Source organism: Oncorhynchus kisutch, linkage group LG20, assembly GCF_002021735.2.
Source record: "Oncorhynchus kisutch isolate 150728-3 linkage group LG20, Okis_V2, whole genome shotgun sequence".
Taxonomy (NCBI): domain Eukaryota; kingdom Metazoa; phylum Chordata; class Actinopteri; order Salmoniformes; family Salmonidae; genus Oncorhynchus; species Oncorhynchus kisutch.
Window position 1 is genome coordinate 24,657,780 of NC_034193.2, and position 25,821 is coordinate 24,683,600.

The 25,821-nt window shown below is 42.1% G+C and overlaps 1 protein-coding gene across 2 annotated transcripts; it reads right to left on the reverse strand.

Annotated features, from left to right (window-relative positions):
• Window positions 1–794: 794 nt before the first annotated feature.
• LOC109865521 (serine/threonine-protein kinase tousled-like 2) lies at window positions 795–25,821 on the reverse strand. 2 transcript variants are annotated; one of them, XM_020453766.2, is made up of 20 exons: window positions 25,098–25,821; window positions 21,480–21,562; window positions 17,201–17,272; window positions 16,250–16,351; window positions 15,947–16,045; window positions 15,716–15,838; window positions 15,265–15,357; window positions 14,220–14,330; window positions 13,394–13,530; window positions 13,015–13,221; window positions 10,488–10,554; window positions 10,245–10,342; window positions 9,589–9,670; window positions 9,099–9,190; window positions 8,465–8,554; window positions 8,131–8,300; window positions 5,382–5,520; window positions 4,180–4,291; window positions 3,742–3,849; window positions 795–1,855 (listed from the first exon to the last, which is right to left on the reverse strand). In XM_020453766.2, exons 2-20 carry the CDS (start codon window positions 21,558–21,560, stop codon window positions 1,676–1,678), a joined length of 2,163 nt encoding a protein of 720 aa, XP_020309355.1. In that variant the 5' UTR covers window positions 21,561–21,562; window positions 25,098–25,821; the 3' UTR covers window positions 795–1,675. The 2 variants fall into 2 exon arrangements, with proteins under 2 accessions (XP_020309355.1, XP_031655347.1); XM_031799487.1 differs by lacking the exon at window positions 15,947–16,045 and having other exon boundaries at window positions 25,098–25,786.

Consider the following 25,821-nt stretch of genomic DNA (forward strand, 5'->3'; position numbering starts at 1 on the left):
GGTAGTCTGATAAATAGCACAATATGTTTCATCAGAGTATTTGTTAGTCAAAAGAATCCATATATTGTGCTCAAAGATGATGTGTATGAGTTCAGGTCAATGAGGCCTCCAGGCCATAAATAGCAAATAGAAGTTCAAATCCTGTAATATTCACAAGAACTTAAGTTGATAAGATCTAACAGGTGATATGTATTTATAATCAGCTATAATAGGGAGGTCATTCTGGACCGGGAACACAATTAATTAACATGAAATGAACACAACAGGAGGGTTAAACACGTACTGCAGAGTCCATGCAATTTGTTACTTAAGCACGTTCACTCCTGAACTTCATGCTTGCCATAGAAGGGATTGAATACTTAGACGCAAGACTTCATTTGTAAAAATCTCTAGAAACATAATTCCACTTCCACATTATGAGGGATTGTATGTAGGCCATTCAATTTAATCTATACAACAAAATGTGGAAAAAGTCAAGTGGCGTGAATACTTTCTGAATGCACTTTGAGATTGGCTCTTCAGGCAGTCGTTGGGTTGCTAGCTTTGTAAGTAGCACGTAGCTAGCTCTGTATGGCTGTGTATATTTGAGTATTACCAGTTAGGCTATTCTGCTTTTCTCTGGTAAACAACACACCTATGCTCAAGCTGAAATCATGTTTCACAATATACTAAAATAAACTTTGCTATTATTTAAGTCATGTTGGAATTTAGATTGTTATACTGCACAATTTGCAATGAATGAGAATTCTCTTTGTCGTAACTCCTTGCTAACAAACCACAAAGTCATACCAAAAGTTGGTGTAATGGTTTATATGCATTTCTATTAAGTCTGTCCCTCTCCATTATGAGGGAAAGCCTCATGGAAAAAAAACAATAGACAAATAAAGTAAATTCCCAATCCAATATCCAAGAATATATTTAAATCTGCTCAAATCAGTCATAAGTGACAATCCTAGTGAAAATGACCGCTTTCTTTAACTTGTCAGTGTAAACCGAACAGTGATGTATCAGCCAGGCATGCTTTCAACGTAGGTCATCAGAAATAGAAACTCCCCCATCATTTGAGCCCGTCAAAAAAGTTCATGGCTCACCATTGGGGGGTGGGTGGGGGGGGTGTAATGGATTATATTATTGGGAAATATAGAGTTCAACTTACGATACAACTCTAGCAAAAAAAAAAAAAAAAAAAGCTTCCCTCAAAATAAATGGAATGGATATGTAGGAAAATGGTGCCGACAGATAGGGCTTCCATGCTTCTAGCTTACAAACATTTCGCTACACCCGCAATAACATCTGCTAAACACATGTGACAAATACAAATTGATTTGAGCTGTTTGGTTTTCCCGAAAACATGTATGCACTTAACACACACACTAACTTCAGTCCATTTTTCTATAGCCCTCTGAAGCAGCCCACTGGTCAGAGCAAGGTCTTTCTCTTATTTGTGGCAGGTGTGTGTGTGTGTGTGTGTACATGTACAGCCACTGTGTCCTACAGAAAAGCCATAGACTGGCACTGCCCCTTCATGTCTTAGTAGGGGTGGGGATAGGGAGGGCACTTCAGATATTACTCCATTATTTAGTCTGTTTTTACCCCCTCCATCCTACTATCCAGAAGGGAGGGCGTTTGAGTAATGTGGCCCCCAAAGGGGTCTTCTGGGGTGGCGTTGGGTGCCTCAGTTCGAGGCACTGCTGTTGTAGGCGCTGGAGGTGGAGGGCGTGGAGCCCGACACCAACGGCCCGGCTCCAGTGGCCAGGGCCTTGCGGAAGGGGGGCATGAGGAAGGGGTCTTGGGCCAGCTGCAGCACGTCGATGCGCTCCTCCTTGCGGTAGGCCAGGCAGCGGCGGATGAAGGCCTGATGGAGAGAGATAAAAAGGCACCGAAGTGAGACGTTTATTTGTATTTTTAGAAGGTAGATCAGCTTTAATATTGCATATAGATTGTGGCATCCATCAATGTAATTGTATGGATCATTTCCAAATCCCCCCATAGATACACACACATAACCAGTCAAAAATGTACACACTACTCATTCAGGGTTTTTATTTATTTTTACTATTTTCTACATTGTAGAATAATAGTGAAGATAAACTATGAAATAACATATGGAATCATGTAGTAACCCAAAAAGTGTTAAACAAATCAAAATATATTTTAGATTCTTCAAAGTAGCCACACTTTGCCTTGATGACAGCATTGCATTCTCTCAACCAGCTTCATGAGTTAGTCACCTGGAATGCATTTAAATTAACAGGTGCACCTTGTTAAGTTACATTTGTGGAATTTCTTTCCATCTTAATACGTTTGAGCCAAACAGTAGGTAGGGGTGGTATACAGAAGATAGCCCTATTTGGTAAAAAACCAAGTCCATATTATGGCAAGAACAGCAAAAATAAGCAGAGAGAAATGACAATCCATCATTACTTTAAGACATGAAGGTCAGTCAATATGGAACATTTCAAGAACTTTTTCAAGTGCAGTCGCAAAAACCAAGCGCTATGACGACACTGGCTCTCATGAGGACCGCAACAGGAAAGGAAGAGTTACTTCTGCTGCACAGGATAAGTTCATTAGAGTTAACTGCACCTCAGATTTCAGCCAAAATAAATGCTTCACAGAGTTCAAGTAACAGACACATCTCAACATCAAGTGTGTGAATCGGGCCTTCATGGTCGAATTGCTGCAAATAAACCACTACTATAAGGACACCAATAAGAACACGACTTGATTGGGCAAGAAACACAAGCAATGGACATTAGACCAGTGGAAATCTGTCCTTTGGTCTGACGAGTCCAAATTTGAGATTTCTGGTTCCAACCACTGTCTTTGTGATCACACCTCACGGAGAGAACCACACATGCGGAGATCATCCGTTCACCCACACCGCAGTGTGGGTGAACGGATGATCTCCGCATGTGTGGTTCTCTCCGTGAGGTGTGATGGTTTGGGGGTGCTTTGCTGGTGAATTCAAGGCACACTTAACCAGCATGGCTACCACAGCGATACGCCATCCCATCTGGTTTGTGCTTAGTGGGACTATCAATTGTTTTTCAACAGCACAATGGCCCAAAACAAAACTCCAGGCTGTGTAAGGGCTATTTGACCAAGAAGGAGAGTGATGGTGCTGCATCAGGTGACCTGGTCTCCACAATCACCCAACCTCAACTCAATTCAAATGGTTTGGGATGAGTTGGAACACAGAGTGAAGGAAAAGCAGCCAACAAGTGCTCAGCAATGTTGAAGAAGTAGCCAATTTGTTTAACACTTTTTTGGTTGCTACATGAATCCATATGTTATTTCATAGTTTTGATGTCTTCACTATTATTCTACAATGTAGAAAACAAAGATAAAGAAACCCTTAAATGAGTAGGTGTGTCCAAACTTTTGACTGGTACTGTGTGTATGAGATATATAGAATAGAAAATAGGCAAAAATAATGGGGAGATTTGATTATCCAATGTCAAGTCCTAGCTGATGGAGATCAGATACACCCTCCTACCCTGAAACACACACGCTGGTCACCCTTTGTGACCAAACCTTTTGAATATTTTTTGACAAGTTAAAGGAATGGTGGATGGTTCACTCAAGATACAATTCAATCTGGGTAAATGATTGTAAAGGGATGGGAGGTTGATTCCATGGTTTAGCTGACTTTGAGAGTGAGTGTGTGTGCATGGAGAGAGAATGTTTGTGTGCATGCAAACGTATGTGTGTGTGTGTTTACAAATGTATGTTGCGTACCTTGGCTTCTGTGGTGACCACAGGTTTGGGGGGAAACTGCACCTCTTTGGCTTTCAGTATGGTGTTCTCCTGCAAGATGTCCTGCTGGGACTGATTGTGTCCAAATGGCTGGAGAGAGGAATAAAATGAAAGAGATTTACAGAGGGAGACAAAAGCAATAGAGGGGGGAAAAGAGGCAGGACTTTTGAAAGACTACAAACTCCAAGACTTTCAAGATCATTGTTGCTTGAGAAGGACAAAAGGAGAACGGTCGAAGGGACTAGCAAATAAATACTTCAATGTGTAAAGTTTCAGTAGCCTCGCTAGAACAGCTGGTTCTAGAGTAACGTTTCAGACGGTGACGTTTGTCAGGAACGATGTTAGCAAGACATCGCAAGGACGCACAGCGTTGCGAAGGGGAATCCATTCAAGCGTTCTACTTGAGCGTGGTGTGTTTACCTTGCGTCCGTAGAGGCTCTGGTAGAAGATGACCCCCACCGACCATACATCCACCTTGTTGGAGATCTTGGGGGGTTCCTTGCCGACCACAAAACACTCTGGGGGCAGGTACCTGCAGAGGGGGCATTATAAATTAGTAATGTATACAAACAAATATTTAAAACGCAACATATAAAGTGTTGGTCTCGTGTTTCACGAGCGGATTTAAAAAGAACCCAGAAATGTTCCATGCGCAAACTGTTAGAAACCATGTCAGGGAAAGACATCAGTGTGCTCCTCTTGATCCTCATTAGGGTCTTGACCTTATTGCAGTTTGGCGTCGTAACAGACTTCAGTGGGCAAATCCTCGCCTTCGATTGCCACTGGCTCCCTGGAGAAGTGTGCACTTCGAGGATGAATCCCAGGTTTCAACTGTACCAGACAGATGTCAGTATAGCGTCGTGTGGGTGAGAGGTTTGCTGACGTCAACGCTGTGAACAGAGCACCCAATGGTGGCAGTGGGGTTTTGCTATGGGCAGGAATAAGCTACGGACAACGAACACAATTGCATTTTATCGATGGCAATTTAAATGCACAGAGATACCGTGATAAGATCCTGAGGCCCATTGTCGTGCCATTCATCCACCGCCATGTCGGCCCTGTGTCGCAATGATCTGTACACAATTCCTGGAAGCTGAAAATGTCCCAGCTCTTCCCCCATTGAGCTTGTTTGGGATGCTCTGGATCGACAGCGCGTTCCAGTTCCCGCCAATATCCGGCAACTTTGTACAGCCATTGGAGAGCGGGACAACATTCCACAGGCCACAATCAACAGCCTGAACAACTCTATGCGAAGGAGCTGTGTGAAGGAAATGGTGGTCACATCAGACACTGACTGACTGGTTTACTGATCCACGCACCTACCCTCAATTTTTTTTATATATTTTTTAAAAAAGGTACAGTATCTGTGACCTACAGATGCATCTGTATTTCCGGTCATGTGAAATCCATAGATTACAGCCTAATGAACTTCAATTGACTGATTTCCCAATATGAACTGTAACTCAGTAAAAGTCTTTTGAAATTGTTGCATATGTCATTTAATTGTTTTAATTTTTTATCCATTGTAGATTGAGTGTGTGAATGTTAAAAAGTTTCCAATGCTGGCTGTTGTATGTGTGTTTTTGCTTGTGCACGCTTGCAAGTGTGTGTAAAGTGCATACCAGTAAGTCCCTGCTCCCTGGGAGGTCAGCTCCATCCCGTCCACAGAGTTGTAGCTGTCGTCATCCATGATCTTGGACAGGCCGAAGTCGGTGATCTTGATCTCACCGCACGCCGTGCCGTTCACCAAGAGGATGTTGCCTTTGGAGAGAGAGAGAGAGATGGGAAATGTAGTGAAACGCATAACACACATTGTGATGCATCTTTTGATTGAGGTTATTTGTGGTAAGCAGTTAATTGTATTTCAGCGCGTAGTAGCCCCAAAATACAGTATTAGCCCACGGAGAGAAGCACGAGATTAATCAACTTTCTAAAAAGGTCAGAGTTTTCCCTGTTAGTTAAACAATATCAACGTTTCCCTTTACTGTGGCAGTTGTGATCAAATCAACAATATTAGCCACTTTCAACACAACATACCGAAACAAAAACAAACTATGCAAGACGTATTAGTATGCAAAACTAACTACTAGGCAAGAGATTTTGTTGTAGGCAGAACACATTGGAATAGGATTCTATTGCATTGACATGCACAACTCAGCACGTACTCTACATAGACCAGACCAGTGCGGCATAACCAATCAGAGCTGCAGTGGGCCTACATGCAAATAAACCATTGCCATGTATGGATCTGTGCCACTTACTTTGAACTGGACTGTTTACACCATGAGCGGTTGTGAGTAGATGCGCTTGTTTTGAGATCAAAGCAGGAACTGCATGTAGCCACGTGCACATTTTGTTAATATTCTTTGCTAGTTAGGGTGTTATTAGCCCAGTTATAGATGATTTGTAGTCAGCAATAAGGGAGTGTACATTTCTAGCCATCAAATCGAGTCAGCTTTTGTCTTAAATGGACCTCTCTAGGGTACGTGAGACATTAGCGTCCCACCTGGCCAACATCCAGTGAAATTGCAGAGCGAGAATTCAAACTACAGAATTGTAAATATTTAACATTCTTGAAAATACACATGCAATATGTCAAATTAAAGCTTGACTTCTTGTTAATCCAGCTTTCAGGTCACGCGCCTCTATCAAAACAGTACACTTCACACTACCCTCGTTCTGAACAGGGCTATTTCTTCATTACACAAAGGAAAAACCTCAACCAATTTCTAAAGACTTGACATCCAGTGGAAGCGATAGGAACTGGAAGCATATTTCTATTAAAATCGGGCTTGCCATAGAAAACTAACAGGAAACAGATTGACCTAAAAAATTCAACAACAAAGAATAATTCTCTGGATGGATTGCTCTCGGGCTTTCGCCTGCCAAATAAGTTGTTATACTCACAGACATCATTCAAACAGTTTTAGAAACTTCAGAGTGTTTTCTATCAAATACTACCAATTATATGCATATCCTAGGCCTGAGTAGCAGGCAGTTTACTTTGGGCACCTCAGTCATCCAAACTTTTGAATACTGCCCTCTACCCAGAAGAAGTTAAATGGCCAGTGTTGTATTTTGAATAAGCTAAGTAGCCAATAGGCAGAGGGTAGCAAAATTTGTCTCATTCTCTGTAATAATGGTATAGGAATAACTCATTTTATTTGGTAAAGTGGTTTCTTGCATCAAAACAACATTTTCAGTCAACTCCATGTCTGAAAGGACAAGTAGATAAACAGGTTAATGTCAAGCCCAGCATGTCTTTTTCAAAAGACTCATGGCCTGCATCAAGCACCACACATTGGCTGTTACCGTAGGCTGAATGATAAACCCTAATGTTATGGGATGCCTTTTCGCCATTGTTTTTCATGTTAGGCCAATCTGGTAGGCCTACATTATGATCAAATAGCCACAGTAGTCTACTTGGCCACTTAAAAAGAGTACAGCCTCAGTGTTCACAGTAACCGCACGCTGGAAGTTGCACAGAATTTTCACAACGTTCAAGTTTGTGCTCAGCGGACCTGAAATTAGCTCAACGCTGAAAAATATTTGAGGGATAATTGCATATGATAAATACATTTTACCTTGAACTTTATTTGGTGTGTATGCTACAAAATACTATTAAAAAAGGGAAGACTGCCTCCCGGGTGGCGCAGTGGTTGAGGGCGCTGTACTGCAGCGCCAGCTGTGCCACCAGAGACCCTGGGTTCGCGCCCAGGCTCTGTCGTAACCGGCCGCGACCGGGAGGTCCGTGGGGCGACGCACAATTGGCCTAGCGTCGTCCGGGTTAGGGAGGGTTTGGCCGGTAGGGATATCCTTGTCTCATCGCACACCAGCGACTCCTGTGGCGGGCGGGGCGCAGTGCGTGCTAACCAAGGTTGCCAGGTGCACAGTGTTTCCTCCGACACATTGGATGCGCGCTGTGTTAATAAGAAGCAGTGTGGCTTGGTTGGGTTGTGTATCGGAGGACACATGACTTTCAACCTTCGTCTCTCCCGAGCCCGTACGGGAGTTGTAGCGATGAGACAAAACAATTGGATACCACGAAATTGGGGAGAAAAAGGGCTAAAAAAAAAAAGTTAAAAAAAGGGAAGACTATAGTGGACTGGCTAACTTAAACCCAGATATGCTTGGACATCACAGCAGGGTCAAACAATCAAATACTTTCAAATCAGCTGCGTTCAATTTAGTTTGCAAGTAAAACTAATAATAGTATCAAAGGTGAAAAATCCAAGCTAAATCTAGCGCACCTCAAATACCGTCAAGTGTTGACCCGGTCACTCCTGTACTACTCCTGCAACGATTAATGTTAGGGTTATCGGGGGCAGGTTAGAGTAAGGGTTGTCAGGAGCTGACCGTGGCCTGACTGACCTGGCTTGAGGTCATAGTGGATGATGGGCGGACGGATCTCGTTGAGGTATTTGAGGGCGTTGACGATCTGCATGATGATGGAGCGGCCCTCCTTCTCAGACATCAGCTTGTGCTGCTTCAGGTAGAAGTCCAGGTCGTTGCCCTCGCAGAACTCCAGCACTGTGCAGAACCTGGGGAAGAGAACACAGAGTGAAGCCGTATAAATTAGGAGAAAAAAATAGAATAATGGAAGTCACCATACAGACACTGAACTAAGGGCTAAATTGATTGACTATGAATAAAAGCATGGATGAAAGTTCCTATCCATCCATGGGTTAGTGATGGAGTGACTTACGAGTCTGTGTCCAGTGAGAAGTAGTCATACAGTTTGACTATTCGGGGATGGTCCAGTTCCTTGTGGATCCTGTACTCTCTGCAGGCATGCCTGAATCAAACATGGATGCACTACGGTCAAACACTGTAGTGACTCAACACAGCACACACACACACACAGTAGATTTCTACAGTGTCGGACCTGAGCATTTACATGAAGACACACAGCCGAGAACATCTTGGAAAATCCCTACAACCGGATAATGGATGTACAGATTAAGGGGGTATTACATCAACCATCCAAGGAGTTTGTGTGTGATTTAAGTTAAAAATAATAGTTTATGGGCTGATTAAAATATTTAAAACACTGCCAACGACTGAGGTAGCGGAGTTGGAGGCAACATTTTCTATACGCAAAACAACTGATTTAATCTTTGAATTTCTCTTGGATGATATCTATGAGAAGGCAGCAATTATTTACTCAAATCTAAAGAAAAAAGCGAGAAACTGTGTTGTATATGATACAAACGGCAATAGCAGCACATCAAACTTGTTTTCCATAAAGTGCTTTCCAGTCTACTGCAAATTATTATTCTGTGTGCCGAGACAGCTGTTTGGTGGACACAAAATGTCAGTCCAGCCGCAGGTTTCCTTACTTGTGGTAGTTCTCCTTCTTCTCGTCCCTCCAGTTCTTGTTGAGCTGGTGGATCTTAACCGCCACGTATCTTTGCTCCGTTAGGTCAAAGGCCTAGGGATGAACACAGTATCAGACCAAAACAATGTTATAGAGCAATATTCAGTTCATTTCATGTATGGATGCCTTTCGTAAATTGCCTCCAGTGTTACAGAGTGCGCTCTGGGTCGTTCGTAAATTCAGAGCGTTGTCAGATTGTCTGTTCACTCGGAGCGCATAGAGGGCACACTGGACGCTCTGGCCAAGGAGTAGGGTTAATCTGAGGGTTCTCAAGTTAACTGGCTTAAATTGGCTAGTTTGCTACCTACTTCCAGAAACAAAATCAGAGAACACCTCACTCTGACCATTTTACTCATCCTAGCAGAGCTGGTTAGACTGTTCTCATGTTATATAGGTTCAGTGACAAAGCTGTTTGCCGACGTTTACTGACACCAAGACTAAAAAGTGGTCACCTTGTAAACTTCACTGAAGCCACCTCGTCCCAGTAGATATAATAGCAGATATCGATCGTTCAACGTGGGGTGGTCTTTAAATCTGATGAGAGGGGGAGACCACTGGTCAGTTTCTGAATGAGGATTGAGCAAAGGAACAGGTACATGCTACATTCCAGGAGGATAAACATACAACAGGACAGTCCACTTGAAAATGTTCTGTACTCTTGCTGGTCCTGGAGAGCTACAGGATGTGCTGGCTTTTGCTCCACTAACCCACTAGATTCAAATAATCAAGGTCTTCAATCTGCGGTTTGGCATTTATTGTCATGAATCTTGCCCTGGAGGCAGCTCTGCAGTGGTCACTACCTGGCGTGGCAAAAAAGTCAACAAATCGAATTAACCCCAACCACACTGCCAATTCTGATGCTTAACCCTAACCTTAAATTATGGTTACATTTTTGTTTTCATGAATTTTTACAATATAGCCAATTATGACTTTACAGCTGGCCCAGCTAGCGGAAATCTCTCAGTTCTGCCTCCAGGGCAAGATTCATGACAAACATCAACCTGCCTTCAATCTTCAGGACCATAAGATAAATCTACTTTGTAGTGAGAACGAGTTTGGTAATTGGAATGGAATGCAGAAAAAGAGAGGAAGGCCAAGGGGAGCGTACGTGGAGTTGTCCTCGTTGTGGATCCTCTTCAACTCCCGGATGTGGAGGTTCCTGACACGCTCCAACCTCTCCAGCTCTGCCTGGATCTCTGCCTCCTCCTACAGGAGACACACACACACACACACTTGTTAGTCACTCAGTATCACACACTCTTCATATAACAATCATGTCTAATGACAGTACTGTTTGGATTTATTGTGTATTGCATTTCCCCTGTTTCTTTTCAGCGGAGACGGACAGTACCTTCTTTAGATGCCCAAGCCGGAGTTTGAAAATCTCCTCCTGCTCGTGATATTCTGCAAGCGACAACCTGTGTGGTTCAAAGACAAAAGGGGCAACTATAAAACAAAGTAATCTTCATTCGGTTTTTGTCCCTATTGAAGACGGCCTCAGGCGCTTAATCAATGGACCAGCTACACCTGTGTGGAATCTTAAAGAAATATCTTTATTCATGCTACCTTACTAGAACTTATTGATTACTTTCCATGTATAATGAATGTATATGTTTGTGTCAGTGGAGGGTGGATAAGAACTAGGTGTATGGAAAGTTACTGAGTGAGACAAATGGGGAGGAGGCAGGACGTTTACAGTCGGTCAAACATGTTATTGTTAAATCTCATGGATCCTATGGAGGAAGGCAAAGGGCAACAGTCTGGTTTTAGTTACTGATAAAGGTAGGACAGCCATGGAGTAGGGAGGAGTGAGGAATTTGGGCCGAGGTCAGGACAGATGAAGTGAGAAGGAACAGTTCTGTTACACACATATACACCCACCAAGGTTCTAGCAGGGAGGCGTGGCCATGACTACACCAGTGAGAGGAACCAATTAAGTTCCTGACTAGCAATCGAGAAGTATTGGGTGTCTAGATGTGCAAGTAGTTGACTCTGCCTAGTAGGAGGGTATAAATATATGTGCTTGTGTAAAAATGGCTTGGTCTTTACAGCTATGACCCAGTGGGTGAATAAACTTGATTTGAGCTTTTCCTAGTCATCCGTTTGAGTTTTGAACTTTGTTAAGAACCTAACACACTCTTCATTAATGGCTCTCCCACGCGCTGTGATTTTTTTGTAAAGGCTAATGTATTTTGATATCCTCCACTGTAAGAGAGAAAGAACAGCTGGTACATTTTGAAGATTTGCTATCAGAAGAGTGCTCACACTTTGCGACTCAGCCGCTGTGACTCTGTCCGTGTCATTTCCACTATTATGAATAAAGTTAGATTTTATTTCAGCATTCAAAATAACAGATTCAAACCAAATGAATGGCTTATTTTTCAAATCTGTCATAATGTATACGTTCTAGTCGGCGAACAATGTTAATAAAGGGCAGTCCAATTCAGATCTTTTGCCACTAACTAGTATTTTGACCAAATCAGATTAGTGCTTTGCCAATAATTGGACAAAAGAACAGAGTGGCATACTACATTAGAAGCTAAATCCACTTAAGGTTTTCAAAAGCTAGCCCGCTTCAGTTAGTGTCACATTCCAGCTCAGGATTCATCCGTATTACGACGGTGGATATTGTCGCAGATCATCCATTCTGTTGACCAGATACTCAAGCGGCCGCTCTAAAAATTTAATTAAATGTCTTCAAAAACGGAAGGCAGTCGGGAGGAAAGATCAGGTGGGAGTTGGACCATTCTAGCCAATGAGAGGGCAGATACGCATGTGAATAGACAACTCTGATATAAAGTGTTTTTTTCCCCCTCAAAGTTGCAGGGATGTCATGGGTCTTACTTATATCAATACACTAGTAACAATCTAAACATTACAAAACATATATTTATTCAAATAAGCCTCACGTAGCAAATAAGCCATTGCAATTTTCTGGGACCAAATTTGACACGCTCTCAATGACCTCCATATATAAAAAGTCTTGCTTGGTTAGTGGGAAAAAATGAAATAAGATGCACCACCTTCTGGAGAAGATTTTGGGCCCAGTTATCCCACTCGGTTCGCCTTAGTCGTCTTCCTCAAATGACGCAATCTTTGCAAAAGGTAGGAAATCTGATTTCATTGGTCCTCAACTCGCAGCTCAGACACTTCATTCAGGATAAATGGAGTTAGCCTGCCCCAGAGCAGGTTAGTTTCGAAGGTTTCTTTGCCATAGACATTTACCTGGCTAAAAGGTGAGACATTTTCATGGTACCGGTTATCCCAAGTACTCAGAGTTGAACAAAGTTACCTTGCCAACTCCTGCAGAACTGTGACAGAAAATTCAGACATTTGGTGTTGTCCGGAGCTCGCAAGTGCAATAAATTGGATGTCGTTGAACCTGCCATACTGTGACTCATGAGCTCCCGTTTTTCACAAACGATCTAAAGATCATGAAAAACAGCTGGAACACATGAATCGTGCCACTATCGTTCCAAACTCTTACTGTGGGGGCTTGGCATAAGTCAACGACACTGGCCAAATCGACCCCTAGACCCTTTGCACTTGTGCAGACCTGAGACGATTTAACAGGTGTAAGCAATATCGTAATAGCTTCAACTTGTCCTCTAATAAGCTAGGTGGAAGTTTCACCATATTGCCTATATAAATCAAATCGTCTAAAATTCCTAAAAAGGGCATTGGGACACCCTTTCCCTATATCTGTGTCATGTTCATAAGGATACTCAAGGGTAAACATTTTGCAATAGAAAATGAGAAGGAGCCTTTCTTATTGGACAAGTTCATGTAGTCCCTCCCTGTTTTCCTTTGTTTTATTCCATTTTGTTCCTAATGAACATGACCCACAAAGATAAGCCAGAGGTACAATTCGTCCTTACGCTTCGTTGTCTTGTCCGTTGGTCTTGCTCTTGCGTTTGTTGGTACCGGAGCTGTTGGGGGCGGTTGGAGGCTCCATGGTGTTGGGGGTGGTGAGGAGGGTGAGGCTCTGGGCCGTTGTGGTGGTGGTGGTGGAAGGCTTCCTCTTACCCAGCAGCTTCCTCTGTCTCTCTATGTCCTCCCTCTGAGAGTTTATCCTCTCCTGCTGCCTGGGAACACACACAGAGGCAGACACAATGAGGGGCAATGAGGATGGCACAGTGCTGGGCCATTGAAATCATAGTCCTATTTATTTCTATGCATTAGGTGTAAAGTGTATGTATGTGTGACTCTAAGCTGTGTGTGTGTTCACTTGAAGAGGTTGTGTATGTGTGTACTGACTTGATGAGGTTCTGGAAGGCATATCCGTCGGTCCACTGCTCGGTGAATGAGGCTCCGTGTCTCACGGTGGTGAAGTGGCCCAGTCGCAGGCGGTCCTGCATGCTTTTGTCCCGGCACGTCCTCTTCTCCTGCTTCGACTGGACACACACCACTGATTACAATTATTTACTTCTAATCAGGGTCTGATTTTGACCTATGACACCAGGTGAGTAGAATCTCCGGCCAATGAATTAAAATGGCAATTCCGCCACTTTTCAACCTCAATCATTATCTCCAGCACCATATCAGTGTCTACACATGTGAAAACAGCATGTTTCTATGATCTATGGTAAAAAAAAAAAGAGTTCCTAAAAAAATGGTTCTGTGAAGAAAAAGTGTTTTTCAAAACCTGCAATATGTTTCTAGCCAGAAGGAGGATATTTTCTTTCTCTCCACATCTCCATGAAACTCATGTTTGAAAATCACTGTTTTAACTTTTGATGACATCATCGGGTAGAACTTAACTTTATATATTTTCTCCCTACAAAACATAGAAATGCACCTTTTTACATATGTAGACACTGGTATTGTGCTGGAGATAACGAACATGAGATTGTAAAGTGGTGGAATTGCCATTTAACTACCAGGTAGCTTGTACTCTGGACCTCCAAGGGTTAGAATTTACCTTGAGCCAGGTTGTGCTTCTTCTGCGGTGTGAACAGACCCTTACGCCACTCGGTATCGATTTTGTACTAAGTACTGCTCGTTTTTAAGTTGAACCATATCAGTTTGTTGTTTTGGACATTTAGAACCAAGGGTGTCCATGGAAATACAGACAGACACTCACCTTCTCGATAAGCAGCTTTTTGCTCATGGTCACACACTTGTTGAGGCGCTCCTTGTACCGCTCCAGTGCCCTCTGCTGCTCGTCTATCTGGCGCCGCAGGTCACAGTTAGCCTAAAAAAAAAGAACCCTGTTAGGAATTTTATGAATAATGACTAAACAATATCTACATTTGAAATAGAACTATAACTAAATAAACTCTACTGTTTTATTATATCTGATTAATAATATTAATTCATAAGGAAGGGATTGTGTAGATTGAAACAGGAGGTAATTAAACATAATAAATACCATTCCAGCTAGGTTGGGGAGGAAATGGATTGTGGGTTTTAAGTAAGCAGAAAGGATCGTTAACCTATGGTTGAACCGACTCAACTTAGCTCTGGGATGTTTAGTTAAGGCAGCGAGTGTTTTCCTGGGTTTTCCATTATCTGGAACGGTCTTCTAAATAGTGATGGATGAAGGTGAAGATTCCAGAAGTGAATCTTGATAAGTGTGTGTCTGGAGTGAGCGAGCGGGTTGGAATAAACTTTTGAACCTGTTTTGTCCTAGTCGATAGGTTATAAAATGTCCTTCCTCCTATGACGTCATATTTTGTATATAAACTGTTGTTTTTGGTTCCATGGCAGAGAGCTCAGAGAATAAATACTATTATCAAATTTTTGGTAAGACTGGTCTCTGTCTATTTTATGCAAATAGGAATCTTACAAATTCTTATAAAAAAGACTGAGTGATTTAATTAATGTACACATTTAGGAATTATGAAATTCAGATGACACCTGTGTTTGTATACAGTAGTAATTTTGCCTCTAGTTATCAGACACCTACAGCTACTATCACAGTAACTACCCAACATCATTCGACAATTACTTTGAGATGTATATAGATTATTATATATATTTTTTTTTTAAAGGTAAACTCAGATGATGTGCAAATAAACAAGCAACGTTTTGGTCACATGAAACATTTTGGATTCTCCTACAGTTTTTCTTCTAACGGGTAATTCCAATTCCGTATAAAGAGATAAAGATGTGAAACAATGTCTTACCCTCAATAAGTCGTCTATCCGTCCTTCCTTCTTCTCTAGGTCAGAGTTCTTGTTGTTCTCTAATGCTGTCAGCTTCTCAAGCGTCAAGTCAGACTGGGGTGTGTGTGAGAGAGTGAGTGAGTGGGAGGAGAGAGAGAGGAAAAGAGAGGGAGAGAGAAAAAGATGGGAAAAGAGAGGGAGGAGAGAGATTAGTACAAAAGGCACTAATGACAGAAGGGACAATCCATCCATCAATAGGGTTGATTAATCAACAAATGCGTAGTTAGGCTGGTGGTCAATAACCAGCTTTCCAATTATTTCAAGTTAAGGATAGGATTACTTCAACTGCCTAATATGGAGTGGCACAACAACAGTAGGTTCTAATATGGCAGAAGTGGATGTGAGCTGTGCCAAGGGGAGACAATTGTCTAGCCATGCCAGGTAAGGTGGGAGGCCAGGCAGGGTTGTTTACCTGAGTAGATTTGTGGCAGGATGAGGAGGAGTGGAGCAGAACAGGCTTCAGGGAGCTGGAGGAGGAGGAGAAGGGCTCGGCGGGAGCTGCTGAGCCTGTGGACGATGGACTGCCCTGCTGCACCTAATGAGATAGAAGGGGGGGGGGGATATTTCAGACTGTTCCCATCGATCTACACTGAGAGTCATGTTAGTCGTTAAGTGAGGGACCATAAAGAGGGCTGGTGCTCACCGCCACTGGGGGGTTAGAGTGTGAGTGTTGACAGGAGGAGCGCACCAGGGGAGGGATGCCCCGCGCCAGACTGATGGCAGGGCAACTACCACCAGCAAACTGAGTCAAAGCATGTGCGCATGAGAGAAACAGAGAGAAGTGATTGAGCCATTGAAGGATGAAAGTACAAGCACAGACAAAGAGCCTGAAGAAACGCTGTATTTCAATTCAAGCATGTTAAAGTGCTTCGCGTGAAGGTAATGAGATATCAAGACAGCCATATGTTAGAAAGAAAGCTACGCACATCATGAATTTCTCACTCACCTCAAAATAATCGCTAATTTTGTGACTTCTGGCGCCTCCCTTATCATACTGCTCTCCTTTCCTCTTCCTGGTTCTCTGATCACTGGGCTTCTTCTCTGGTGTCTAAGCAACGGAATCACACAGTACACACCATTGGAGGAAAGACAACTACAGAATAACTTGGGTCCATATTTTCTGGGTTACCTAAATTCCATTGATCGTGTGTACGTGTGTGTAACTATACTTGTGGGGACACCAGAATAGTAAACAGAAAAATGTACCAACTGGGGACATTTTGTTAGTCCCCACAAGGTCATATGCTATTTCTAGGGGGTTTAGGGTTAAGGAGCTAGGTTTAGGTTTTTGGGTTAAGGTTAGAGAAAATAGTATTTTTGAATGGGACTGAATTGTGTGTCCCCACAAGGTTAGATAAGCAAGACTGTGTGTGTGTACACACACGCGCCAGTGGAAGCTCCTAAGAGGAGGACCATCCGCAGTGAATTTTTATATATATATTTTTTAAAGTTATAACTTTATTTTATTTATCCTTCTTAGATAAAACTATAAGAAATATATTCACGTTAGCAAATTAATTGAATAAAACACACTGCTTTGCAATGAAGGTCAACAGTAGCCTCAACAGCACTCTGTAGGGTAGTACCATGGTGTAGCCGGAGAACAGCTGGTTTTCGTCCCCCTCTGGGTACATTGACTTCCTTGCAAACTGTTGGACTAATGATTACGCCCTAGACCAGCTAGATGCAGGGAAGAGTGTGCAAGGTGGTATTGAATGTTTCTCTCTACCTGTTGTAGGGACCTCATGATGGGTATAGGGAACACTTGAGTATCATGTAGTAGCCTAAACTTATCGACGTTCCATTCACCCAGCACAATGTAACATGAATGACAGTCAGCCAATCTGCTGTACTAGAAAAAAGGCCACCCCTAGCACACGCATGTAGTCATACTGACCTCCAGCTCCTTGTCGCTCAGAGAGCCCACGCTGCACAGGCTCTGGTTAGACGACTCATTTATTCCCGAACCCTGGAGGAAACAATACATTGGTCAACAAGAAAATGGATGTTAAACCCTTCTGTCCTGCAATACCTTCAGAAAGTATTCAGACCCCTTTACTTTAGCCACATCTTGTTGTGGTAGACTGAAGTTTTAAATGTATTTCTTATTTATTTTATAACCTTTCCATCCTGAATACAAAGCATTATGTTTGGGGCAAATCCAAAACAACACTTCATTGAGTACCACTGGTCATATTTTCAAGCATGGTGTTGGCTGAATAATGCTATGGGTATGCTTGTCATCGGCAAGGAAGAGTTTTTTAGGATGAAAATAACAGAACATAGCTATAAGCACAGGCAAAATCCTACATGAAAACCTGGTTCAGTCAGCTTTCCACGAGACACTGGGAAATTAATTCACCTTTCAACAGCACAATAACCTAAATGCAAGACGAAACCTACACAAGTTGCTTTACAAAAAAAACAGTAAATGTTCCTGAATGGTCTAGTTACAGGTTAGACTCAAATCTACTTAAAACTATCACAAGACCTGAAAAATGGTCTTCTAGCAAAAACCAACAACCAATTTGACAGGGCTTGAAGAATTTTTAAGAGAATAAATGGGCAAATATTGTATAATCCACATGAGCACAGCTCTTAGAGATTAACCTAAAAAGACAGCTGTAATTGTTGCCAGGTGCTTCTACAATGTATTGACTCGGGGGTGTGAATACTTATGTAATTGAGATATTTATGCATTTCACTTTCAATACATTTGCTAAAATTTCTACAGACATGTTTTTTAACTTTCTTTCTGAAGGCACTGTGTGTAAGACAGGTTAACTAAATGAGTATCACACAATAAAGTATTTAAACCACACACAAATACATAAGTTTACATATACCTTAGCCAAATACATTTAAACTCAGTTTTTCACAATTCCTGACATTTAATCAGAGTAAAAATTCCCTGTCTTAGGTCAGTTAGGATCACCACTTTATTTTAAGAATGTGAAATGTCAGAATAATAGTAGAGAGAATGATTTATTTCAGCATTCCCCCCCCCCCCCCCATCACATTCCCAGTGGGTCAGAAGATTACATACACTCAATTAGTATTTGGTAGCATTGCCTTTAAATTGTTTAACTTGGGTCAAACGTGTTGGGTAGCTTCCCACAAGCTTCCCACAATAAGTTGGGTGATTTTTGGCCCATTCTTCCTGACAGAGCTGGTGTTACCGAGTCAGGTTTGTAGGCCTCCTTGCTCGCACACGCTTTTTCAGTTCTGCCCACACATTTTCTATGGGACTGAGGTCAGTGCTTTGTGATGGCCAGTCCAATACCTTGACATTGTTGTCCTTAAGCCATTTTGCCACAACTTTGGAAGTATGCTTGGGGGTCATTGTCAATTTGGAAGACCCATTTGCGACCAAGCTTAACATCCTGACTGATGTCTTGAGACGTTGATTCAATATATCCACATAATTTCCCCTCATGATGCCATCCATTTTGTTAAGTGCACCAGTCCCTCCTGCAGCAAAGCACCCCCACAACATGATGCTGCCACCCCCGTGCTTCACGGTTGGGATGGTGTTCTTCAGCTTGCAAGCCTCCCCATTTTTCCGCCAAACATTATGTAAATTATGGCCAAACCAATTCTTGTTTCATCAGACCAGGGCACATTTCTCCAAAAAGTACAATCTTTGTCCCCATGTGCAGTTGCAAACCGTAGTCTGGCTTTTTTATGGCGGCTTTGGAGCAGTGGCTTCTTCCTTGCTGAGCGGCCTTTCAGGTTATGTCGATATAGGACTTGTTTTACTGTGGATATAGATACTTCTGTACCTGTTTCCACCAGTATCTTCACAAGATCCTTTGATGTTGTTCTGGGATTGATTTGCACTTTTCGTGCCAAAGTACGTTCATCTCTAGGAGACAGAACACGTCTCCTTCCTGAGCGGTGTGACGGCTGCGTGGTTTATGCTTGCGTACTATTGTTTGTACAGACGAACGTGGTACCTTCAGGCATTTGGAAATTGCTCATAAGGATGAACCAGACTTGGAGGTCTACAATTTTTTCTAAGGTCTTGGCTGATTTCTTTAGATTTTCCCATGATGTCAAGCAAAGAGGCACAGAGTTCGAAGGTTGGCCTTGAAATACATCCACAGGTACACCTCCAATTCACTCAAATGTTGTCAATTAGACTTTCAGAAGCTTCTAAAGACATTACATAATTTTCTGGAATTTCCAAGCTGTTTAAAGGCACAGTCAACTTAGTGCATGTAAACTTCTGACCCACTGGAATTGTGATACAGTGAATTATAAGTGAAATAATCTCTCTGTAAACAACTGTTGGAAAAATTACTTGTCCAAACAGACTTATCAAAACTATAGTTTGTGAACAAGAAATTGTGGAGTGGTGGAAAAATGAGTTTTAATGACTCCAACCAAAGTGTATGTAAACTTCCTATTTCAACTGTACATACATACATACATACATACATACATACATACATACATACATACCAGCCAAAAGTTGACACCTACTCAATAAAGGATTTCTCTTCGTTTTTACTATTTTCTTCACTGTAGAATTATAGTGAAGACATCAAAACTATGAAATAACACATGGATTAATGTAGTAACCAAAAAGTGTAGCCACCCTTTGCCTTGACAGTGTTTCCCACTCTAGGCATTCTCTCAACCAGCTTCATAAGGTAGTCACCTGGAATTAACTTCAATTAAAAGATGTGCCTTGTTAAAAAGTTCATTTGTGGGATTTCTTTACTTCTTAATGTGTTTGAGCCAATCAGTTGTGTTATGACATGGTAGGGGTGGTATACAGAAGATAGCCCTATTTGGTAAAAGTCCAAGTCCATATTATGGCAAGAACAGCTCAAATAAGCAAAGAGAAACAACAGTCCATCATTACTTTAAGACATGAAGGTCAATCAATGCCGGACATTGCAAGAACTTTGAACGCTTCTTCAAGTTCAGTCGCAAAAACTATCAAGCGCTATGATGAAACTGGCTCGTATGAGGACCGCCACAGGAAAGGAAGCCCCAGAGTTACCTCTACTGCAGAGGATAAGTTCATTAGAGTACCCAGCCTCACTAACAGACACATCAACATCAACTGTTCAGAGGAGACTGCGTGAATCAGGCCTCCAAAGTCGAATTGCTACAAAGAAACCACTACTAAAGGACATCAATAAGAAGAGGCTTGCTTGGGTCAAGAAACACGGGCAATGGACATTATACCGGTGGAAATCTGTCCTTTGGTCTGATGAGCTCAAATTTGAGATTTTTGGTTTAACCGCCATGTCTTTGTGAGACGCAGAGTAGGTGAATGGATGACCTCTGCATGTGTGGTTCCCACTGTGAAGCATGGAGGTGGTGGTGTGTTGGTGCTTTGCTGGTGACACCGTCAGTGATTTATTTAGAATTCAAGGCACACTTAACCAGCATGGCTACCACAGCATTATGCCATCCCATCTGGTTTGTGCTTAGTGGGACTATCATTTGTTTTTCAACAGAAAAATGACACAACACACCTCCAGGCTGTGTAAGTAGGAGAGTGATGGTGCTGCATCAGATTACTTCGTCTCTAGATATCACCCGACCGCAACCCAATTCAGATGGTTTGGGATTAGTTGGACCGCAGAGTGAAGGAAAAGCAGCCAACAAGTGCTCAACATATGTGGTTCCTTCTTCAAGACTGTTGGAAAATCATCTCCAGGTGAAGATGGTTGAGAGAATGCCAAGAGTGTGCAAAGCTGTAAAGGCAAAGGGTGGCTACTTCGAAGAATCTCAAATACATTTTGGATTTGTTTAACACTTTATTGGTTACTACATGATTCCTTGTGTTATTTCATAGTTTGGATGTCTTCAGTACTATTCTACAATGTAGAAAATAGTAAATAAAACAAAATAAATTAAAACACAATGAGTAGGTGAGACTTAATATGGTACAAGTCTTTCTCCCCTATTAATTTGGGGCTGGAGTAAACTTTAATTAGCAACACTGGCCCTTGGTAACATCAAGCAGTGTGGGCTCCTTGTCTTGCTGACTATTCCATTGGTGGGTGGGTGTGCATGTGTGTGGTGTGTGACCGGTGGAGTGCCTTGCCACAGAGTGCTGCTGAGACAGCTGATGATTGATAAAATGCAAACTGGATGCCAGGGCAGCACTGTCACACACAGAATGGATGCAGACACAATTGAATGGAGAGACAGACCTTTGCCACTCCGACTCCTGTGAAGCGAGCCTCAAGCAGCTCCTGCCGCCGAGGGTCCAGGCTGTGCAGTTCTTCCATCATGTCTACGGAAAGGAGAGAGAATGTGTTAGTTAAAGAGTACAATCTTGGTTTCATCAGACTAGAGAATCTTGGCAAACTCTAAGCAGGCTGTCATGTGCTTTTACTGAGGAGTGGCTTCCGTCTAGCAACTACACGGTTGTCAAAACATCAAGCTAGGGAAAGCGTTCATGAAAAAGACCTTGTTGTAAGTACTAAACTCCCCCATGGGAAAAATGTATTTTGAAAAAACGATTGGACCCATTTCCGCATTTGACCGCTAGGTTTTATGGGTATTATGACGAAAACACTGGTATAAAAGACTGTACAGTATGAAGATAGGCAGAAGCTGCTTCTCCAATATGAATCCACGATCACACTTGTAGGTGATGTCATGGAGACGTTGGCTTGCTAAGCTCATGCGCAGAAACATGTCTTCGGGTCTAATGGTCGTCACGTACCGAACTGCGCATGTGCAGGCCATCAATTTAATTGCGCTCATTTGACATGGCCTGATGCCCCAGGTAGCAGAGTTTGTTCATTTTAGAACATTCCATTGGTCCTCCCAGGGCACCAGGCCATGTAAAATGAACTCCACCGTCAGGGTTGCTATCTTAGCAGTTTTCCTGCAAAATTGGGCTACTTTGAAAAATGTATTGGTTACGGGTTTTTGGGCTACTTATAAGTTTCACATCGCCCACCATGGCATTTCTCAATAATTTAACATTTTTATATATATATTTCACTGTGACATGCTGCTGCTGACTAGCAGGTGGTGAGGCTGTTGCTGAGTGAATGGTGAGCAGGGCTACCATTTGAAACAATAAAAATGTTGACATGACGAGTCCTAGCAAATCAATTTGTGCCACTTGTGTAGCATACCTGGAGCTATCAAACTGATTTAATAAATAGCCTATAACTTGAGTAATATTACATTAGCCTTGTGTTATTATGCAATTATTAACAACCATGTTTAGTTAATTAAATTGGAAGTTATCAAAGCTCTATCTGCAATTGTTAGAAGGCATTAGATTGACTTAACAGTCCAAATAGGCTACAGGTAAAAAATCTAATCTAAATACTGGCTGTTGTTGACAAGCATATTCAGATCAAACATATCATTAATATTTAATTCAGTGATTGAAATTACAACCCCATCCACAGCCTATTCCAGCAGGCTGCTATTGGAAAACAAGCATTTCTTACCTCGAAATCGCCAAACTATTAATGTTGAATAAATTAGTCTTAATTTGGACTAAGCAGGCTGATAGATCATTCAGTTGACATCTTGCCTGGGTTACTGTAGACTGATGTAGGCCTATCAAGGGCTGTAGGCTACCTGCATCTATCTAAGCAAACCAAGGCAAAGTTGAATTACAATCATACACCCAGATTTTTGCCTGTAGCCTATGCCTATTGAAATGACAAGACAATCTCGCAAAATAGGACATTTATAACTGTTTGTAGTCTCAACATCTGTCACAATTGCCAGAAAATAGCCTAACTTTACTATATATATTTTTAAAGTTCATCTGGGTGTTTCTTGCGCCGAAGATGAAGATCCTCTGTACAACTTTCCTCACCCAAACTCCCCTGTCGGATTTATCTAGTCATGCACATGCGCAAAAGGGACTTATTTAAGCAATAAGGCCTAGGGGGGTGTGGTATATGTCTAATATACCACGGCTAAGGGCTGTTCTTACGCACGACACAACGTGGAGTGCCTGGATACAGACCTTAGCCGTGGTGTATTTTCCATATATCACAAAACCCTGAGGTGCCTTATTGCTATTATCAACTGGTTACCCACGTAATTAGAGCAGTAAAAATAAGTGTTTTGGTAACCAGTTTAAAACAGGGAAAGGGGTCAGTTGAAACTGAAATGTGTCTTCTGCATTTGACCCAACCCCTCAGAATGGTGTGGGGGACTGCCATAATTGACATCCACGTCTTCAGCACCGGGGGAACAGTGGGTTTCTACCTTGTCAGCTTGGGGATTTGATCCAGCAACCTTTCGGTTACTGGCCCAACGCTCTAACCACTAGGCTACCTGCCACCCCGGGGGGTTGTGGTATATGGCCAATATACCACAGCTAACGGCTGTATCCAGGCACACCACATTGCATCATTCTTAAGAACAGCCCATATCCATCGTATATTGGCTACATACCATACGCCCTCATGCCTTATTGCTTAATTATAGCAGTGATTATAGCAGTGCAGTGATCATAGCAGTGAAACGAGTTAAATCAACAACCATTGATGGAAAATGACCTGGTGAGTTTAAACGGGGTGAATGATCTTTTCTCTTGCGATATACTCAAATTAGTATATTATGTCATGTCAGTTCAGAATTATAACTTTGATGAAAACCTAATTTTGCTTCTAAAGTAGGTACAAGTTACGTTGGTATTCCTTAACTGGCTCAATAACGTAATGGGAAAACAATTATTGTATAAAATGTGGCAATTTAGCTCGTTATCAGCCCCTTTGGGCAAGTTTTGAATGGTCATTGGATTAGAATTGTTAGCTACAACTGGCAACCCTGTTTACCGTTGAGATTTCAACAAACCATTTCTTGTGGCCCTGTGCCCAAGAATTTCGAGGGCAAATTTCTTCTGACTAATGTTTTATTGTCTAAACACGGTCTAATCTGTTATGATCCACCTGGCTAAAAATGTATCCAAGACAAATAATCTTAAAACATACAGTACCAGTCAAAAGCTGACATACTCATTCAAGGGTTTTTCTTATTTCATAGTTATGATATCTTCACTATTATTCTACAATGTAGAAAATAGTAAAAAAAGAAAGAAAGAAAACCCCTCGAATGAGTAGGTGTCCAAACTTTTGACTGGTACTGCATGTAGCTAGAACATCCACTCACCCTCTCTTCGCATCAAACATGCATACAAGTTATGTAGTTAGTTTGATAACTATATAGTTACCTAGATGGTACTCTCAAACCCAGAACTAAAATATCGTGTTATTGCGTCAGTTGCATTTAGCTGACACAATCGAGCATCTGTCCACGAGAGACTATGGTAAACTAATCATTATAAGATTGACAAAGCAATGTATGACATTATCGCTACTACATTTTGTCTGAGGATGCTGTCTGGTGTGGCACTCACATAGACTATGCGAGTGCCACACCAGACAGCATGGTGTGGCATTGTGGTGGTCTGCTGTGTATAGCATTTGCCATGTTCTTAGTTAGGCTAACTAACTAGATCTGAGATTTCAGTTTCCAATGCACGGTTAACCTAACGAACCTCAGCCAGGTCCTAACTTGTGGGTAAGTTAGTTAAGTTAGCTAACCAAGTCAGTGCTAACTACTCTAGTTAACTATAATACATAACGTTAGCTAACACCAGCTAGTACAGCCACATATTGATTGTAGGAATGGAAAAAAAGTATTACTACTTAAATTTGGCTACTAGTAGTTATAATTACGTTACTCTGTCTAAAGCACTGCTTTAATAGCTAGCTAGGCTAACTATAGTTAGTTGTTGAAGAGGCTGGCTAACGTATGTAGTCAGTCGAAACAACTTTGTTTACCTGTCGCGTTGTCGCTTGCAAGGTCCGTGGGGGTCTTTCAGTCCCTCGAGCTCAGGCGATAGCGAAGTTAACTAGCTGCTGATGTCCCGTTGTCTCTCAAAAAGACCCTACACTTAAACACCCAAAAAAACGTCCACTTCAGCATTGTCCATCTGTTGACTTCAGGTGACTTCTCTTTCCCTCGGAACACCAGGAGGCCGAGAATCCTCGGGGTTTCCAAGCCCGCCTTGCAGGCTGTAGCCCATGCACAAGCAACTCCCAGCTCGAGGGTTGTTGTTGTAGTTTCTTTGGAAAGGGCCTTTCTTCTTTGGTAAAAAAATGTTTTTAAAGTTTAATTAATATGAAATTTGTTTTGGCGATTGAATGTCGAAATCCTTCATCTGCCGCTGAAATAATAAAACTTTAAATTGTTTCTCTTGCGATAAATTCTTTAACATTAGATTGAATTAGCTACACAATTAGCTAGCATTCGCGAGTCATCGATGAAAGACCAGAGATGGGTGGACTAAATCCGTCTGCGTGCTCGACAGACAGGGTGTGCTAGCTACCTCGCATCGACAGTCTGCTGCGGACATGACCCCGAACTCCCACCAAATTCAGTCAGATCAATTAGATTCTGAGACTGTTTATGCAATGTAAACAACACGTGTGATGCAATTTGTTCGGTCTGAATAGAACAGGGAGGGGGAGCCACTGGCTGCGTTAACACAGGCAGCCCAATTCT

What these genes read in the sequence shown, in the direction of transcription:
- LOC109865521 (XM_020453766.2), bottom strand. Translation starts at nt 21,560, where the DNA reads ATGATGGAAGAACTGCACAGCCTGGACCCTCGGCGGCAGGAGCTGCTT. An exon ending in AAGAAGGAGAACTACCACAA is followed by an intron (nt 8,555 to 9,098) that starts GTAAGGAAACCT and finishes TGTTTGATTCAG; the next exon opens with GCATGCCTGCAGAGAGTACA. An exon ending in TTCTCACTGGACACAGACTC is followed by an intron (nt 8,301 to 8,464) that starts GTAAGTCACTCC and finishes TCTCTTCCCCAG; the next exon opens with GTTCTGCACAGTGCTGGAGT.